Genomic DNA, 18,177 nt, shown 5'->3' with positions numbered 1-18,177 from the left:
GGATGCCGTGAGCGTGAGGGCTGTTAGCGGGCGCGTGGCGAAGTGCAAACGCTGGAGCCAACATTCAACACTGTGCGCGCGGATCCCGAACAGCGGAAAAGAAGCAAAAAACCATTACAGGTCTCTGGATAGGTGAGTAAACACCTTTTTATACGAAAGTTCAAAGCTGTAGTATGAATATAGTCGGCGCTTATTTTGGAGGATGCGATCTGAATTTGTACAAAGTGTGATTCATATTCATATTTAAACAGTAAACCAGCCATTTACCGTAAATACCAAGTGATTATTCAGAGCTCTCCCAGCTTTGCATGGTTTTAACTAGTATCCTACTAATCTGTAACAAGGTGTAAAATGCTGTAAGCTACACTATGATTTATCTGTTGCTTGTGAACCAGTAGCTAGTTGGATCAATGAACCTCAGAATTGAGGTTGTGGTTTTCTTCGTTGTCTTCGTTGTACTCAAGGTATCTAAGACTGAGTAATTTGGCTTTAGCTATCTGACATCATGTAACCTCTGAAGGGTCAGTTTTTTCATTGTTTGTGGGCCATTTCTTCTGAGAAATCTCTAAATAAAACATTTAAAATATAGATTTTGTCATATAATATTGTTTTTTTTTAATCACTGATACACTTTTTAAAAATTCCTAGTGTTGCCTATGCCTGTGCTTGAAAATCTAAAATAAATATAACGTGTTGTTACTAAAAATAAATGGCTTACACAGATTTATTGTAATAAGCCGACAGCTGATTGCAGACATAACTGATATAAGACATAGCCTATATGACCTTCCCTCTTTTTGGCATTGTTATCAAAGCCCTTGAGACCCCCAGTTGGATAGCATTGTGCTGACTGTATATGGAGCTACTCAGCTCCACTCCTGTTAAGTTTCTATAGCGATTGCATTCTATAGGCACTTCTTAGTGTGCTAAACCGCTCACTGGTTCCTCATGCCATCTAGGAAAAGCAACTTATAAAAGAGGACTGCAGCAGGAGGAACCATGCAAGTAAAACTGAAATAGCCCAAAGCGTATGGTCAGACGTTGCTGTTGGTGTGCTGTACAGTGTACGCAAGTAATAATGCTTCGTGTCAGATGATTACAGTCTAAGAGAAATGTATATGTCAGTCTGATATGCAAATGCAACCTGAGCTGGCAGTGCTCCTCCCCCTTTCTAACCAACCCGAAGTTCTCTCCGCCTACTTTGCTTGAAGGCAATATTATTTACTAGCATTTCTTGTCCTTTATGTGGTGGATATTGAACGAGGGTTTCTTAAGATTAAAATCAATTGATGCCTTTGCTTCACCGTGCATTCCTGCCTGGACCAGCTAGTTCACTCGGCCTACTTGAGTTTGCCCCTGTCAACCCCGCAGGCGATAATTGTCTTGCTTGGCCAGAGAGGACACCTGAAGGTGTCATGTGTGTGCACAATTAGTACGAGCACCAATGAGCACAAGCGCAGTGCAATTATTTAATTAGCATTGGCTATGCTGCTGATGCTTATAACTCGCTCCCTGTGTCACGGTCTAGTGGCTGTAGTTACGGTACAGCATGACCTGGGCAGCCCATCTCCATGGTGAAGCTGGAGTGTCTGTGATAGTTGCCTCGAAGCTTTCACTTGTTTTTTTTTTTTTTTTTTTTCTTTTTTTGAGATTTCAATTCAGGTATTCACATTCCTGGGATTTTTAGGCCACCTTCCCGACTTGCTCCGGACGCGTTGGCTCGGATGACTGCTGTTCCTTTTGGGAATTCTCTCCTCGGAAACATGAGCAAATCTTCCTTGCTGGGGCATGAGCTCCCATCGCTGGCCCCAGCTCCGGGCCCCCAGGTCACGGCCGGGTCACCCATCTTCCCTGATGCGGAGCAGAGCACGGCCCTGTGCTTTGTGGGACTCCTGCTGGTGTTGCTGGTCTTCCTGCTGGTCCGTTGTGTCCGGATCCTTCTCGACCCTTACAGCAGCATGCCGGCCTCCTCGTGGACCGACCACAAGGACAGACGGGAGAGAGGGCAGTTTGAGTACGCTCTGGTGTGATAAATCCAGGGAGTGGGAGTGGATGGGGGGGGGGGGGGTTCTGTCCAGGATTCCTCCTTTACATCATTATGAACATACATGGAGATCACATGACCTCACTATTGACTAATGCTTCAGTGAAATATAACTAAATAAAACAAAGGTAAAGTGAATTCTCCTGAATAGGATCTAGTGGGATTAATTTGCACTGGGTTTCTGTGTAACATTTAAGTAACTAGGTCAAATGGTATTAAACGTTTTTTGGTGGATATTCTGAATGTTTAGGATTTTGTCTTGAGATATGTGCCTTGTGTCCAAGATTGTGAACATATTTCATATAATGAATATTTTAATTTTCCAGATAGTCTTTACCATCATGATGTTTCTATAAATTGTTGAAGAGTGGTTAGCTATTTATCCCTTTATTGTATAATGAATTTATACTCTATAATGTTGCATGTTTGTTATATCAACTTTTTTTCCCCTGTAATTAATTCTTAATTAACATAATTATTCTGAATTAAGTTTATCTTTTTTATGGCTTTATTTAATTATTTAAGACTTTGGTATGTTACAGTGACTTGTCAAATAGTTTTTATGGGGATATTAAAAAAATAATTTTATGTAACATTCTGTAGCAATCATCTTCTCATCTATTCCAATATCTCATGCTGAAAACTGGGTCACTGATCTCCTGAGATCTTGTGCCTTTATGTCCTTTAGGAAAGGTTTAGTTTCAATATGAAATTCTATAGCACCTTCTGCACTTTCTTAGTACAGCCGGTAGAGAACATTAGTAACCTGACAGAATCTGGAGCAGGGAAGAAGGTGATCGTCTGAGAGGTGTTACATAAACGGCTTCCACAACTCGTAAAGGGATGGTCTACCTCTCCCTCTTTATCGAGCAAAATTAATTTGGTTAGCAATCATTCTTACAGGTTAATCTCGGTAATTATTGTAGATTACTGTGTAATTCTTTTTGTTTGATTGTTTATTTAACAACATGACTCCAAGAGCCTAGTAAATTTAGGAAGAGAAAGGAATATGGAGTGTTTGCACTCTAAATATCTCCAGCCTGCAAGTAATTGAATCAAAGTTTATTACCAGGACGACATCAGCCCGAGCATCACAGATGTTATAAAAGTGAGCAACCGCCCTCCTGGTGAGCATCTATTTTACTGTCTCATTCTCCTGGCAGTCTGAAGGCACCATTACTGCACAACAAGAAAGCAACAAGGTCATATTGATATAAACTACTACCCTGTTTTTTTGCAAACAACACTTCTAATTAAGGACATCTGTATTCATTTACATCTGTGGTACGTGGACCCAAATGCAGGAACTGAATTTGTACCGTTTTATGTGTTTTTTTTTTATATATATCATAAATTAGTTATTAGTTAACCGTGAGACAGTAAAATCTTTCTCCCATCAGTGGTAAAAAGCTGACATGTTAAACGAGGTTTGTTAGCGAAGGGGCTGGAGCTACACGCTGCACTCACTCTGGGCATCCACCCAGGGGTCCATCTGCTTCCTTGGTCTCAGATGTCACATATCTCACATGGGAGAACATATAATTGTGTCTTCCTTTCACCTCTGCATGTACATTCATGTTCAGTGCACTTGTTCACAGTTAGGTGTTTGAGCCATTTATGAAGTTATATACCTGAACGTCAGCTTGTTGTCCTTGATCCAGGCAGACTTAATGGACAAGCGCACAGAGGAGTCTATAGGAGAGTCACAGTCATTGATTATGAAATTGATTATGGCTGGTGCTAAATCTCAGTGAGAGGCCATTGATCAGCACTGCAGAGCAGAGGACGTGACATCCCCAGAGGCAAAGGGGCTCACAGTAACGGCCCACAGACCAATCACAGTAGGGACAGGCAGTGCTCATTAGTGACTCAGCCAATCATAACGTGAGGAGGCACTGAGCCACCACAGGGCCACCACCACTTCAATTGTTCACACAAGTGGTTGTTCACACTAGCAGTCATTCAGAATTATATATAAAGCACTTCAAGTGATAATCATGTCTAAAGTGCAAAGCATCATTCAATCATATACAATATTACATTTGGAAGAACTTTGGTTCCCAAGCACATTAAGCTTTAAAGGTTTTGTGAATGGGTTTAAAACAAACTATAAGGGGTTCCTCTCCGATTCCGCTCCAACACTTACTGCTCAGGACAACCAGAGGCCTGGGAGTTTGAGGGGGCAGCACATCACTTCTGCTATTCCCTGGGTTGCTAGGACAACCTTGGTGTTAATCAGTCCCTGATACTCTTGCTAGGGTTGCTGGGACAACCTTGGTGTTAATCAGTCCCTGATACTCTTGCTAGGGTTGCTGGGACAACCTTGGTGTTAATCAGTCCCTGGTACTTTTCCAACTTCTCACATTGCTTCCTTTGGATGTTTCCATCACTTCGGACCTTCACATCAATTACCCCTACAGCTTGCCAAATCTCACAGTTTCTGGTTGGTTCCCACCTGTTTATCTGTCTGGATATGGAGGTCCAACGGGATCTTAGCCTTGTTCTTCTTCTCCACTCTCTGCGGTTCCTCCTATTTGAACTTAGGGATGTCCAGCACATGTGCCTTGCATAAGTTACCGTATATGATCCCTATCTCATATATAGTAACATTTACTTATATATATTGAAAATTGTACTATATCTATAACTTTAACTACAATACACTGATGGACCAAACGTGTTACATTTATCTTAAATTCATGACTAATACCGCCCTCTGCTGGAGATAATCCCTCATAGAACGCACTAAAGTAAATTTTGCTGTTTGAATTGCAGTGACATGAAACAAATACTGTACTGCTGTTGTTTTTCTATTGTACTGTACTGCGGTTGTTGAAAAGTGACATTATTGAAGTTGATCAAATAAACGGAAAATGATAGAAATCTGAAAATTATAGAAGGAAGTAGCATTTGAGATCAAATTTAGTTAACTTGTCCATCAGTGTCACAGAAAGAAAATTACAGATAAAGTTAATACTTTCAAAATCTGAGGGTATCACTAGATATATAAGAATATAGGGTCTAAGCCCCCAAGGAGAATTGCAAATATGAACCATCCATTAACACGTGTGTTAAATGCTGCATTACTTATTGCAATATTTGTTTTTAGTTTGTTTTTTAAGTAATGTTACATTAGCATTTGATCTTCAACCAGGGTTCCTTTGTCAATTTAATTTTGGACAATTGTAATAGACGTTCGGATTACGTATTTTCTTTACTTTTATGAAGTTACAGTCTTCAGGAACAGTCTCTGACAAAGAGACATTCTCTAGCACATAAAGTGACAAACTATAATGTATTTTATTTATTAAAATACATAATCTGAGGGGGTGGGGGGTGTTAAATAACACTTAAGGAGGACTATGGCCCCCCTAACAGGAGCCTAATGACACCCATGTGAAAATCTACTGTTGCCACAATAATCAGTGGAGAGATTATTATAATTTCCCATGTGTGTTTCATTAAATTCCAGCAAACAAGCAGGACAAAGCTGTCCCTTCTGATAGAAGCTCCTCCACAGACACCCACAGGGCCTTACATAGTCACAGAGGAAGCACATTACACACTTCAATTCAATCTTAGTACAGAGATAGTTACAAGCACACCAGCCTACATAGCTACTCAGTTGCCGTCACACCTCAGTCTTGGTTAAGCACATGTGAGCCATAGCACAAGCTTAGTTATAGGCACCCCTCAGTCTTAGTATACACTGTTACAAGTACACTTTAGTAAAATAGGTCTATTAGTGTCCCTAGTATACAGGATGGGCATGAAATGTCCAGGTACTCACTGAATCGCCAAGTCTCTGTTAGGTAATAGGGACCAACTGTATCTACTGAGAATTCTCTGAACATAATAGGTAACAACGCAACACTTCAGAGACTGGATATATGGGGCAATATGCGGAGAAGAAGACTGCACACAGTGTTCAACTGTGTCCATCTTGACTTGTAAACACTCTAGGGATTAATTTAGCACTATGTGTTAATGCTGTGTAGCTGGTTACAACATTTCACTAAATTATTGTTGTTGTTGTTGTTATTATTATTATTATTATTATTATTATTGTAGCCTATAACCAACATGGATTATAATTGAAGTTACTAGGAGACCCAGTCTCAAAGGAAAGCTAGAACTCTTGGCTTGCAGACAAATAAAACAAACGCCACTCCTGTCACTGACAAAGGGCTGGTCGATGGTGACCAAAGAAGGCACCCATCCCATGGCAAGTGTATGCTGTCTACTTGGGAATGGGGAACTGGGGGTTTGTGATAAGGAGGGGGAGAAAGGCACAATTACATCTGGTCCCTATTTAGGATTTTAAGATATTCACCTTTATTCTCCTTTGTAGAAGCAGACCTGATGGATGGAGGTGCAGAACTCTGCAGCAGAGGTCACCTGTCCGCAGTTCGGTAGCTATAGTTCAGGTTCAAGGACGGCGAAAGAAATACTGCGACTGATTTCAATTGGGAAGGTGAACGGGATGTTAATATTTTAGCCATAACAACACAAAACTACTACAACAAAAACAATAGCAATAAACACGAGCGCAAATCTGCCCCCCCCCCCCACACACACACACGAACTAACCAGCTCCCCTCATGACACCGGTTCGAGGTAGACGCAGTAGAAACGTTTGTCCTCCTTTGTGTCTTTGGCTTCAGAGGTTTTATCGCCGTTACATCGCTTCTACCTGTTTCACTCAGCTTTATTTCACGCGCAGGGAAATAGTTTGAAAGTTTGTCCGATTCATTTAAAATCATGTGGCCACTAGTTAGCGCATTTCTGCGGCGACTCGGCACTAGATTTTCCTACGTAGTTAGCGTCCGTATGGAAATGACCTGGAACAGGTGCGGAGCAGAGACAGCCCGTTTCCAAGCCTATTGAACGCGGCACTTCTCCGTCCGGCCGGTTGTCTGGCAACTCTGACAACTGCTCCCGCAAAGACATCCACAGGTACTCGTTCATTTTTATCCGTCAGCAAATGAATGAGAAATGAATAGTTTAGGTCAATACGTAGCAAGTATGGTAGGAGAAAACGAATAGCCTCCTCGTAAATGTGTCGCAGCCTTGCGTTTATAAAGATAAGCATTGATATGAAAAATGTACGCTACGAAAACTGTTTACTGCTGATACATAACGTAGCAGTGCGCACTTTTGACAGGCAAGTGACGCAATGGCTAAATGGTCAGGCAACAGCCATCCTATAGCGATATAGATTAGATCTCTAGGGGCAGTGAATTCTCATATCGAGCATTTGATTACTTCGCTGGTACCGTGCAGGAAGGTACACTTACAGTCTCAAAGTAGTCAAATACAGTGTACATTAAAAAACAGTTTCAACCGTTTAGTATATGACCGTTGTAGATGGTCAGCCCTCTTCAAATAGACATGGTGTTTGCTATGAACAACAAAGTAGCTAACTAACTAACTAAATACACACACACACACACACACACACAGATTTTTATCAAGTTCACTTCGAATTCAAGCACGTATTAAACTCGTGCTTGTCTGTCTCGTCTGCCGCACAAGTCCCCTCGCGTCTGGGTGCTCTGTACCATGGAGCTGTTCAGTGAGTGGCTGTGGAAGCAGGAATACTGGCTTCCTCCTGGCATCACCTGGGAGGACATGGCGCAGATACAGGGCTCTGCCTGCCCGCTCCCCAGAGACCTGCTTGTTACGCTGCCTCTGGCGGTGGGCTTCATCGCGCTGCGCCACGCGTTTGAGAGGTAAATGTTGATTTTACACTCAGTCGTCTGTATTGTGCTGTGACAAATTTTCTGTTATGCTACAGCTATGTTTGTGGCAGCAGTGCGCGTTCCAGTAGCCCCGTTGTAGGATGTTGCTGATGTTCAACGAACAGCTTCTCATTACGAAATAAAAAGAAGAAAAATGCTGGAACACTGAAACTTGTGTGTTTTTAGAAGGTTTAAAGCTCACCAATCTGTAAAGTCCAAAGAGCGCATAAGATGTATCAAATTTCAATTCATCTTTAAAAACTAGCCTAAACTCTGAAATATAGAGCAGTTACAGGAAAGGATCTACAAGTATGCATTTTAATGGATTCTCAATGCATTTACTTTTTTATATTTATAAAAACTGTCACGGACTATTCACAGATTGCAATGTAACATTGCTGTAATCAGTCAGTAATACTGATATGTTCGACATGTATATTTCATGTTTGCATAAAATAAGCCTTTGTTTGGCTCAGCCCATTAGCCATATGCTGCTGTGGTGCCTTTGTAAAGTGCAGGGACGTGAGCTGTTTCCAGCAGCTGTGGGTCTGCGGCCCACGTGACTGTAAAGTGCGGGGACGTGAGCTGTCTCCAGCAGCTGTGGGTCTGCGGCCCACGTGACTGTAAAGTGCGGGGACGTGAGCTGTCTCCAGCAGCTGTGGGTCTGCGGCCCACGTGACTGTAAAGTGCGGGGACGTGAGCTGTCTCCAGCAGCTGTGGGTCTGCGGCCCACGTGACTGTAAAGTGCGGGGACGTGAGCTGTCTCCAGCAGCTGTGGGTCTGCGGCCCACGTGACTGTAAAGTGCGGGGACGTGAGCTGTCTCCAGCAGCTGTGGGTCTGCGGCTCACGTGACTGTAAAGTGCGGGGACGTGAGCTGTCTCCAGCAGCTGTGGGTCTGCGGCCCACGTGACTGTAAAGTGCGGGGACGTGAGCTGTCTCCAGCAGCTGTGGGTCTGCGGCCCACGTGACTGTAAAGTGCGGGGACGTGAGCTGTCTCCAGCAGCTGTGGGTCTGCGGCCCACGTGACTGTAAAGTGCGGGGACGTGAGCTGTCTCCAGCAGCTGTGGGTCTGCGGCCCACGTGACTGTAAAGTGCGGGGACGTGAGCTGTCTCCAGCAGCTGTGGGTCTGCGGCCCACGTGACTGTAAAGTGCGGGGACGTGAGCTGTCTCCAGCAGCTGTGGGTCTGCGGCCCACGTGACTGTAAAGTGCGGGGACGTGAGCTGTCTCCAGCAGCTGTGGGTCTGCGGCCCACGTGACTGTAAAGTGCGGGGACGTGAGCTGTCTCCAGCAGCTGTGGGTCTGCGGCTCACGTGACTGTAAAGTGCGGGGACGTGAGCTGTCTCCAGCAGCTGTGGATCTGCGGCCCACGTGACTGTAAAGTGCAGGGACGTGAGCTGTCTCCAGCAGCCCAAGTGATTCTATGAACACAAGCTCAGGGGACTAGTAGAGGGAGAGTGTAAGAGAAGAGGGAAGAGACTCCCAATCAACAAACAGGCAGCAGGCAGACATACAGTAAGAGCGTATGTGTGTGTGTGTGTGTGTGTGTGTGTGTGTGTGTGTGTGTGTGTGTGTGTGTGTGTGTAGGACATGACTGTTGCTGTGGCAGCTGATCACTGTAGTAACCTGAGAGTACGAATTCATCAGCTGATGAATTTGTGTCTCTCAACCATGTCTGTCCTCGTCTCAAATTTCCTGGGCCTAATTGATGTAGTTTACACACAAACCTACAGACACACACACACACACACACACACACACACACACACACACACACACACACACACTCACTCACACACACACACCTTGTAGAACATGTGCAAATCTTTATATCCCTGAATACATTTTTGCCCAATCAGTTTTACCAGTGCTGTGTAAACCTATCCACATTTGATCCACTAGGAGCCCATAAAAGAGAAATAGCAAGTAGTGCAGGTGTGTGACGCTTTTTCTCATCTGCAGGGTTGCTGCTGTTCCCCTGAGCAGACTTTTAGGAGTGAGAGACAAGCTTCGCTTACGAGTCCCACCTGCACCAAGCCTGGAGGCCTTTTACATCAGACACAGTAGACAACCTACACTAGTGAGCTCAGAGAATACACACACACACACACACACACACACACACAAACACACACGTTCAAAATAAACAAAAGATCACCAATATGAAGTGTGAAGTCCTAGATGGCTCCTGTATCTTTTACTTAAATAATAGATGGTAGCATCTGCACCCCAGATTTTGAGAGTGATGACTCGATCTGGCTATAATGCCACTGCTGCCTGTTGCTGGGTCACCGTCTGCCTCTGGGTTAGAATGGTGACATAGTTCGACCGTCGCCTGTCTACACAGGTCAGGGCAGGGTAAGGGCAGGGTGTCCGGACTGCTCCCATCTTCCCGTGGCCTCGCTGAGCGGCTCTACCATGTTGCGGCAGGGCCGTGCCAAGCGCGTGTTAATCCCCTTCCTCCCAGGGGTGCAGGTGTTTTTTGTTTTTCACCAGGTGAGTAAGGTGAGAGATGTTCCCTAAGAGATCTACAAGAGTGGAGAACAAATCCTGTTACAACTAAGAACAAATCTTAGATTTTTAACTGTGGCAGTCATCACTGCATGTTCATATTCAATGGTGTAGGTTTCACTAGAGGTTTGGGTTTACCAGCCCACATTTATTCCGCATGCAGTTTAGCCTCAGCCGCTTATCTCAGGTTACGATGCCCAAACAACACAGCCCACTTTTCCTTTACTGTCTTTGGCATTTTTCAGGATTCAGTCTTCCTTAAATTCTCAAACTGTATTTCTTTTCTTTTGTCAGTTGTTTTTTTCTTTTCACCCTTTTTTCTCTTTTTTTTGGTGCAGAAATGAACGACTATTTGAGATAAAGTGTGCAGTTCAGTTCTAAGCTAAAGTGCCTAATTCGTTTCAGCAGTAGTGTAGCAGCTAGCGGTATGAGGGCCGGTGGGGGGGGGGGGGGGGGTTGACTAAACCCCACGGCCCAGTGGAGGGGTCTTCTGAGCCACAGCTTCAGGCCGGACATCTCAGCTGCAGATATTTCATAAGGATCTGCTGATAGCACATGATAATTGCGGGGATGATATGATAATCACGGGATAATATGATAATCACAAGATCTGCACGAGAGCTGGGTTGCCTCCTCATCCCACGGGTGCCTTGAAACTTGCTCTTGCTCATGGGGTATGATCTCCAGATATTTCGCTTTTCAAGTGGTTGTTTCCCTTTTTCTGACAGCCATATACAGGTTTTTTATAGCTTCTGCCAAAATGTCCCTGCAAACCTTAAACCTTCTTTATTTTTTGTTTTGTTGCTTGGAATGTGTTACTCAGAGTGAGGTCTGCAACCTGGCAAAGCACAGTGGCCTAACCCAGAAACAAGTGCAGATCTGGTTCCGTCACCGTAGAAACCAGGACAGGCCCAGCAACACCAAGAAGTTTTGTGAAGCGAGGTGAGTCTGCCCTGGATAGCAGCAGTCATTCAACTGAGGCTAACACAAGCCTGTCCTAAAACCCATGATTTCCTTAACGTGAATAACTCCTGCACAGAGTGATGTTTTCTCGCACTCTAACAGCATACTTTTTTTTTGTTTTGTAGCTGGAGGTTTGTCTTCTACTTAGTTTCATTCACTGCTGGACTCGCGTCTCTTATTGATGTAAGTGATTCCTACACTGCAGTGGTTCATAGGCATTTTGTCATTAGCGACCTGTTTGCGTTTGCGTGCTTATTCTGGCAGAATAGAATGCGATGCAGTCGTGTGGGTTGTTTTTTTTTTTTAAATTCGTTTCTTTCTTTTTTTTAAACATCTGAACGTTAGTTTTAAGTGGCAGCATTTCAATTCTGCTTTGGCTCTTTTCAAAATGACTAAAGAGAAAACAAAACCTGTGAATGTTCACAAAAGGCATGCCTTTTTTTCTGAAAAGAATTAAATGTCAGTACATACACTTCCCAGTAAAAAGCCCCGCCCATGGGGTTTCACATCACCCACTCCGCTTTGTCCTGGTTTACAAGGAAGTGATTTTTGAAGTTTTTGTGAACTGTGAACTACCCCTATTCCGTGCAGTTTCCTTGTGCATTTGTGAATGCGTTCGTCATGGGAGCCTGTCACCTGACTACACTGTTCCTCTTCCTCATAGACTCCATGGTTTTGGGATCAGAAAGAGTGCTGGAGGGGATACCCACAACAGGTGTGCACAACCACACAGAGGGGCGGGGCTACAGCTGCAGGGGGAGGGGCAATGGCGGTGGGCGTGTCTGCAAGGGCAGATTAATTCTATAGCTCTTCATTCAGAGACCACTGGAAAGACCTACTTAACCAAAACATTCACATTCACTCGAAAATAATTATTTTCATATAGTCAAATTGCGAATTTCCAACAGGGCTCCCAATAGTCTGTAAGAAAGAATTTGCTATTCAAAATTCCCTGAGAAACTATGGGTGTGTTTATCGAGTCATGTGTTTGGGTTTGTGAATGCACATGTTATGGGTTTGCGATGGACAATTTTGGTAAGATCATAGAGTAAAGTTGATACTGGTGCTCCATCCCACATCCAGACACTCACCTGAAACATGCCAGAACACTTGATTCATCAAAATCTTTTATATGAAACACTTTCATTCTGCTTTGTCTTCTTTGTAGCCTTATGGTGAGATTCCATTTCAAACTGGCGTTCTTATCTTATTATTGCCACTAATTACCCTCATGAAACACGTGTATGTTTCCTGGAACATGTCTTTGTCATGAGCTTCCCCGGTTTTTGTGTTTTTTTCTCCGTAGGCAGTGGAGAAAGTGCACTACTGGTATTACCTGACTGAGCTGGGCTTCTACTGGTCTTTGCTACTGTGTGTCTCTGTGGACGTCAAAAGAAAAGTGAGCATTTATCACAGGGCTCTGCCAGCAGTGCTTCTGACTTAGCAGGGCTTTAGCAAATTACACTATGAGTTTTAGTATAATAAGCGGAGTTTGTGTATTACATACTCTGGTTACAGTAGGCAGAGCTTACTTGTGACTTTTGGGGTTTTAAGCAGGGAGGTACCTATGTAAAAATATATCCAAACATTTACAGTCTAAAATCAATATTAATATTATAAAGTATTAGATTGGTTGGCCTTTTCCTTCTCTGAGCTGCGTGCTCTGTTTCAGGATTTCAAAGAGCAGATCATCCACCACTTTGCTACCATTGTGCTGCTCGGGTTCTCGTACTGTGCCAACTACGTCCGCGTTGGCACCCTGGTCATGCTTGTCCATGACTCGTCTGACTTCCTGCTGGAGGTGAGGTCTGTGGTGGAGACCTCGCTTAGCAGCGGGTCTAGGAAGTTCAAAGAGTGGAACACAACATGGCGTTTTCCCTCCAAATGGAGTACCGGAACTTGTCCTCTAAAACGTTTGTCTGTGTGTAGGGCAGCAGATTATCGATGAAGGTGTTATATGAGCTTTGGACTCCCAGTTTGGTTGCTTTGGACAACAGTGGGTTGATTTGTTTGTTGAGTTTTGATCTGCCGGGATGTGATGGACTCGGTCGAGCTCAGCCGCGGTTAATGTATGATTTTTCTGTCTCTCACTATCTCAACAGTCTGCAAAAATGTTCAACTATGCCGGCTGGAAGAAGACATGTGATGTGCTCTTTATAGTGTTTGCTGTAGTGTTCCTGGTTACACGCTTGGTGATCTTCCCCAGCAAGTAAGACGATTATCAGACCAGGTTTTGTGGGAAACCAATTAATCAATAATAAGATGTTACATCTGCATAGTCATAGCCTAATAGATTAATATTCATAGCCTAATAAATTAGTAATTAGAGGCTAATTCTCATTACTGATACTCGGCAGGATCATCTCCACCACTCTGATCTTGTCCATGGAGGTGTTTGAGCCCTTTGTGGGGTATTACTTCTTCAACGCTTTGTTGCTGGTGCTCCAAGCTTTGCACGTGTTCTGGGCATGGCTCATCCTCCGTATGGCCTACAAGTTCCTCTTCCTGGGCAAGGTGTGTTACAGCTCTTGGGATGAAAACATGGCAGCCGTGTGGAAGCCCACTGGACTAAAGCTCGAGGCCAAACTACTACCTATCGTACTTCACCCTGGTACAAAACACTGAGGCCACAACTACCCTGAAGTCTTTTTATTTTTGTTCAAAAACTGATTTAAGTCCTCGTCACAAATCAGGTTGAACCACCGCACTAAACCGCATTTGGCACTATACCTATAAGGACAGAATAACTAAACACCTATACTATAATAACTAAACATCTGGACTGTAATAACAACTTTGTGTTTGGGACTCCCTCCTCCCTCTGCACATTTAATAAACTTTACCACTGGCAAAAAAAACCCAAACAAACAAACAAAAAAGTAATGGAAATATCAGACAGAAATTTTTAACTTTTAAAGTAGCACATCCATTTTTTCTGGGACTTGTGACACGAATTATCAAACTGGTCTTAAAAGCAGAAGACATGCAAGTGTAAATAAGGCAACTTCTGTTGGTTCACACTTTAAATTGCATGTTACATGGAGACTTTTTCCTGTTTTAAATTGCTTTTACTGCAAACAAAAAGCCAAATTTGTTGTAAAACCTAAGTAACTTTCACACTTATTTCATCCGCAGCTGGAAAAGGATGAGCGCAGCGATGATGATGAAAGTGAGGAGGATGAGGATGAAGGAGGAGAAGAAGAGGAGCAGACCCCCTGGAGGAAGAGGAGGATCGTCCTAGATTCCAAACTAGCCATGATGACTTCAAGTTGTGTTCTAAACAACTTGGCCAATCAGAGAGCTAATGTGTGCAGCACAACACCCAAAGCTAGATAGCACTTATCGAGAGAGAGAGAGAGAGAGAGAGAGAGAGAGAGAGAGAGAGAGAGAGAGAGAGAGAGAGAGAGAGAGAGAGAGAGAGAGAGAGAGAGAGAGAGAGAGAGAGAGAGAGAGAGAGAGAGAGGGATCATATTAGGTTAAGTTCAAGTACGTTTCACATATAACAGTCCTGATACTATTATATCTTGTATGGCAAAGTTTTCGCAAATGTTAGTTGTGATACACCTTGTTGCACAAGGTATTGTGTAAGGGGCATCTGACTGCAAGCTGCTGGTTCCTGTTCTGCTGCATCTCTGACCCTTATCTCGACCACTGTCATGTCTGCCATCTAAGGCATGCGAGGGGGTGGAGATCCACACGCTGCCTCATTGAGCTGCTTGTTTAGATTGAAGCGCAGATTAAACGGGTATGATGCTTTGCCAGGAAGTTTGTGATCCCGGCTCCGCGCTGGTTGATTTGATTATCCCAACACTGCGTTTCCCAGGCTCGGGCTGGGAGAGGCCTGTGAACGTACATGCGCTGTGAACTCGCGAGTGCTTGGTTAGTAGCTAATGGCCTGAGTCAGGTACGTGTGAGCGGAGAGAGCCCGCAGGATCAGCCGAGAAAGCATCGTCAGAGCAGTAAAGCTGACTACAAATAAATCATGTTCATGAACATAAATTCATCCTGTTTATGTTTTGTGTATGTACTGACATCTACCAAAAAAAAAAAGGAAAAAGCAGTTTCAGAAACTTTAGGGAAAACCTTTTTCTTGTATATATATTTCCTTTCTATTTGTGTTTGTCTGTGTATTTCATATTTATTATAAATTATATAAGCGAAACAATGCCTCACTCATTTTAAAAATAATACATCCTCAGAATCTGCATTCGGAGTTGTTCATGTGCATTTGCGTGTATCCATTTTAACATCTAACCTTTAACCATTCACAATACGTTATACAGCACTGATATTTCACACTGATGTGAAGCTGCATGCTAAAGTCATATGAGGTAGTACAAATACAAGTCCTGTGCTGACAGTCAGAATCATTTTTAGTGTGGCTTCGCTGTAGTACTTAGGCACCTCTTACAGCTGGGCCATGTAAATGTCTGGCGCCCTTTCTAAGTGTACACAGTCTGATTTCCCATCCGGAAGTATACCTGCAGTTTAGCAGTCAAGGTGTGTTTAGAGTAGGTAACTCTCCCATCTGTGCAACGCATTTGGTGCCCCCTTGTGGCACAAGGAGATATTAACATTTTTTCAGCTATTAAACTAAAGCTTAGTCGTTTGAGCCAGACTGTAGCTGGTTAAATACAAGCTAGCTCGTCGCTTCGTCCTCATTTTCCATCATTCCAGTGTGCTCACTAAATAGAAATAAATAAATCCAAAATGTACTACTCTACCTTATAGGAAAGCTTCCACAACGTGTGTCTCTGTGGCGCAATCGGTTAGCGCGTTCGGCTGTTAACCGAAAGGTTGGTGGTTCGAGCCCACCCAGGGACGACAATTTTATTTTTTATTTTTTGGTTTGCCGTTTATCTGTCTATTTTAATCTTACTCTCAAAATTACTAAAAAAATGCTCCGTGCAAATACTTAAAGCGACAACAAAAGGAGCTAAAACGAAACCGGTCTAGGGAAAAATAATGCACCCGCAATTACATGGTGAGACACTAGGTGTAGCACTGAAGAGCATGATATCGTATTATTTCGGAGCTACGTGGTAAATTAATCAATAAAAATACAATATTGAAGTCGCTACAGCAATGAATGCAACTTGTTTATTTTTCAAATGCAACTGTTAATTTTTCATCCGCAGTTGTTAATCTCATAGATAACGTTAAACGCTTGTTTTTACCAAGGTTTTTTCTAGGCCTGCCTAACCTCTAGTAATGTCAAAAATAATTTAAAATGAAATACATCTAACAAATTTTAAATGGACATGTTTCTGAACTTGGAATTTCTGAACAGAAACACCAGCCTTTTGTTGTTTGCTGGGCGTATTTATCCTCCTGTGCGATAGGGGGCAGCATTACTTTTTTAGTGTCTATGTTGGGGAATTTCAAGCGGAAATAAACCTTCGGTCTTTTTCCGCCGAAGCAGGCTGCAACGGGGTACGTAGGATTTTTGGTCCATGTAATTGTGGAAAATATAGTTCTTGCCTGGTTACTTGGGAGATATATTTACTAATCTGTGTCAAAGTAAACGTTTTGTAGGTCGTTTTAGTGAGGGTTTCTTTGGCACTGCAAGGGCAATTAATGCCTTTTATAAGGCGTAGCAACATCAAGCTAAGTGGCCATGTGTCGATGGCGTGCTGAAGACTTGAATTTCAGTCGGTATTTAACTAACAGAAATATTGCTTTACAATCCTTGTAATCTCCGTCAAACTAATCTCGTTCATGTTTACTGCGACAGTAAGGCAAAATGCAGATCTTTGTGAAAACGCTGACTGGGAAAACCATCACCCTCGAAGTTGAGCCCAGCGACACCATCGAGCATGTCAAAGCCAAGATACAGGACAAAGAAGGTGGGTAGTAGCCCGGTTCCGTTAAACGCCTCACGGTAGCGTGGCTCGGTTCCGTTAAACGCCTCACGGTTCTTCCCTCAGGTATTCCTCCCGACCAGCAGCGTCTGATTTTCGCTGGCAAACAGCTGGAAGATGGCCGCACGCTGTCAGATTATAACATTCAAAAAGGTGTGTTTCTGCTGTGTCCGACTTCTAAACCATTCTCTGCCCGTGTGTTAGAACCAGTCCTTCACATACCAGAATGATGTATATACTGTTTTTGTAGGTAACATTTCTTGCCTTTTAATGGTGCTTTAATTTGATATAATCGTTGCTGATTGTGTATACATTGACACCTACCACTACATTTTAGTTTGCAACATACTATTCTTTTAATGCCAATGTGGCTTCATCTGTCTACAACCTCCTGTTTTCTAGAGTCTACTCTCCACCTGGTGCTGCGTTTGAGAGGAGGCATTATTGAGCCTTCCCTCCGGCAGCTGGCTCAGAAGTACAACTGCGAGAAGATGATCTGCCGCAAGTAAGGAGCCGTGCGTTAAACTCAAACGTTCAGGTTTCCAGCCCTAAAACCTCAATTTTGGCAGGCTAGGAGAACACATACCCTCTTCAACTCTGAGGCCTAACACATTGCCAGTAATTAGTAAAAGATTTTTGTAATCCTATTGGAATTGTCAGTTACAGCAGCAAACACCGCAACCCAGATGATGAGGCATGATTTTGCGGAAAACCATTCTTGGGTGTGGGAAAACGTACACCATACACTGTTACTGGCTCATTTTATGGCTGTGTTCTGTCACCTGGCTGTTAACAAAGGTTTATGTCCGTTTGTAATGCTTGAGTATGAGAATTTGATCATTGTCTTTTGGTATCTAGGTGCTATGCACGCCTCCACCCACGAGCGGTCAACTGCCGCAAGAAGAAATGTGGGCACACCAACAACCTGCGGCCCAAGAAGAAGCTGAAGTGAACTGTAGTACTTGTGCTACGAGAGTGGGGATTACTTGTGGAGGAACTGAGTCATGGCAGGGATAATTTGAATGGGGATTATTACCAATAAAACCTTTACAAATAA

At 43.4% G+C, this 18,177-nt stretch overlaps 3 protein-coding genes and 1 non-coding gene across 8 annotated transcripts; all 4 read left to right on the top strand.

Moving 5' to 3' along the window:
- The first annotated feature begins 63 nt into the window (after window positions 1-63).
- Window positions 64-2,598, top strand: ctxn1 (cortexin 1). 3 transcript variants are annotated; one of them, XM_081723509.1, is made up of 2 exons: window positions 64-132; window positions 1,663-2,598. In XM_081723509.1, the coding sequence occupies exon 2, from the start codon at window positions 1,725-1,727 to the stop codon at window positions 2,028-2,030; it is 306 nt and encodes a 101-aa protein (XP_081579635.1). In that variant the 5' UTR covers window positions 64-132; window positions 1,663-1,724; the 3' UTR covers window positions 2,031-2,598. The 3 variants fall into 3 exon arrangements, with proteins under 3 accessions (XP_081579635.1, XP_026879604.1, XP_035384511.1); XM_027023803.3 differs by having other exon boundaries at window positions 1,651-2,598; XM_035528618.2 differs by having other exon boundaries at window positions 65-132; window positions 1,688-2,598.
- Window positions 2,599-6,660: 4,062 nt separating this feature from the next.
- Window positions 6,661-14,711, top strand: cers4b (ceramide synthase 4b). Of its 3 annotated transcripts, none has more exons than XM_081723881.1 (11): window positions 6,661-7,000; window positions 7,580-7,776; window positions 9,748-9,865; window positions 11,120-11,238; window positions 11,385-11,442; window positions 11,924-11,974; window positions 12,566-12,658; window positions 12,932-13,060; window positions 13,362-13,468; window positions 13,617-13,870; window positions 14,395-14,558. In XM_081723881.1, the coding sequence occupies exons 2-11, from the start codon at window positions 7,607-7,609 to the stop codon at window positions 14,406-14,408; spliced, it is 1,113 nt and encodes a 370-aa protein (XP_081580007.1). In that variant the 5' UTR covers window positions 6,661-7,000; window positions 7,580-7,606; the 3' UTR covers window positions 14,409-14,558. The 3 variants fall into 3 exon arrangements, with proteins under 3 accessions (XP_081580007.1, XP_026879595.1, XP_081580008.1); XM_027023794.3 differs by having other exon boundaries at window positions 6,665-7,000; window positions 13,617-13,773; window positions 14,395-14,711; XM_081723882.1 differs by lacking the exon at window positions 12,932-13,060 and having other exon boundaries at window positions 6,665-7,000; window positions 13,617-13,773; window positions 14,395-14,711.
- A 1,298-nt stretch (window positions 14,712-16,009) lies between these two features.
- trnan-guu (transfer RNA asparagine (anticodon GUU)) lies at window positions 16,010-16,083 on the top strand. The gene has a single exon. It is a non-coding gene; the product is annotated as a tRNA-Asn (tRNA).
- A 505-nt stretch (window positions 16,084-16,588) lies between these two features.
- Window positions 16,589-18,177, top strand: uba52 (ubiquitin A-52 residue ribosomal protein fusion product 1). Its single transcript, XM_027023782.3, has 5 exons — window positions 16,589-16,692; window positions 16,994-17,105; window positions 17,187-17,273; window positions 17,523-17,625; window positions 17,979-18,177. Exons 2-5 carry the CDS (start codon window positions 17,003-17,005, stop codon window positions 18,070-18,072), a joined length of 387 nt encoding a protein of 128 aa, XP_026879583.1. The 5' UTR covers window positions 16,589-16,692; window positions 16,994-17,002; the 3' UTR covers window positions 18,073-18,177.

Source organism: Electrophorus electricus, chromosome 11, assembly GCF_041902795.1.
Source record: "Electrophorus electricus isolate QZ-2024a chromosome 11, ASM4190279v1, whole genome shotgun sequence".
Lineage (NCBI taxonomy): Eukaryota > Metazoa > Chordata > Actinopteri > Gymnotiformes > Gymnotidae > Electrophorus > Electrophorus electricus.
Note: the sequence above shows the minus strand (reverse complement) of the source record. Positions and strands in the feature narration are given on the sequence as shown.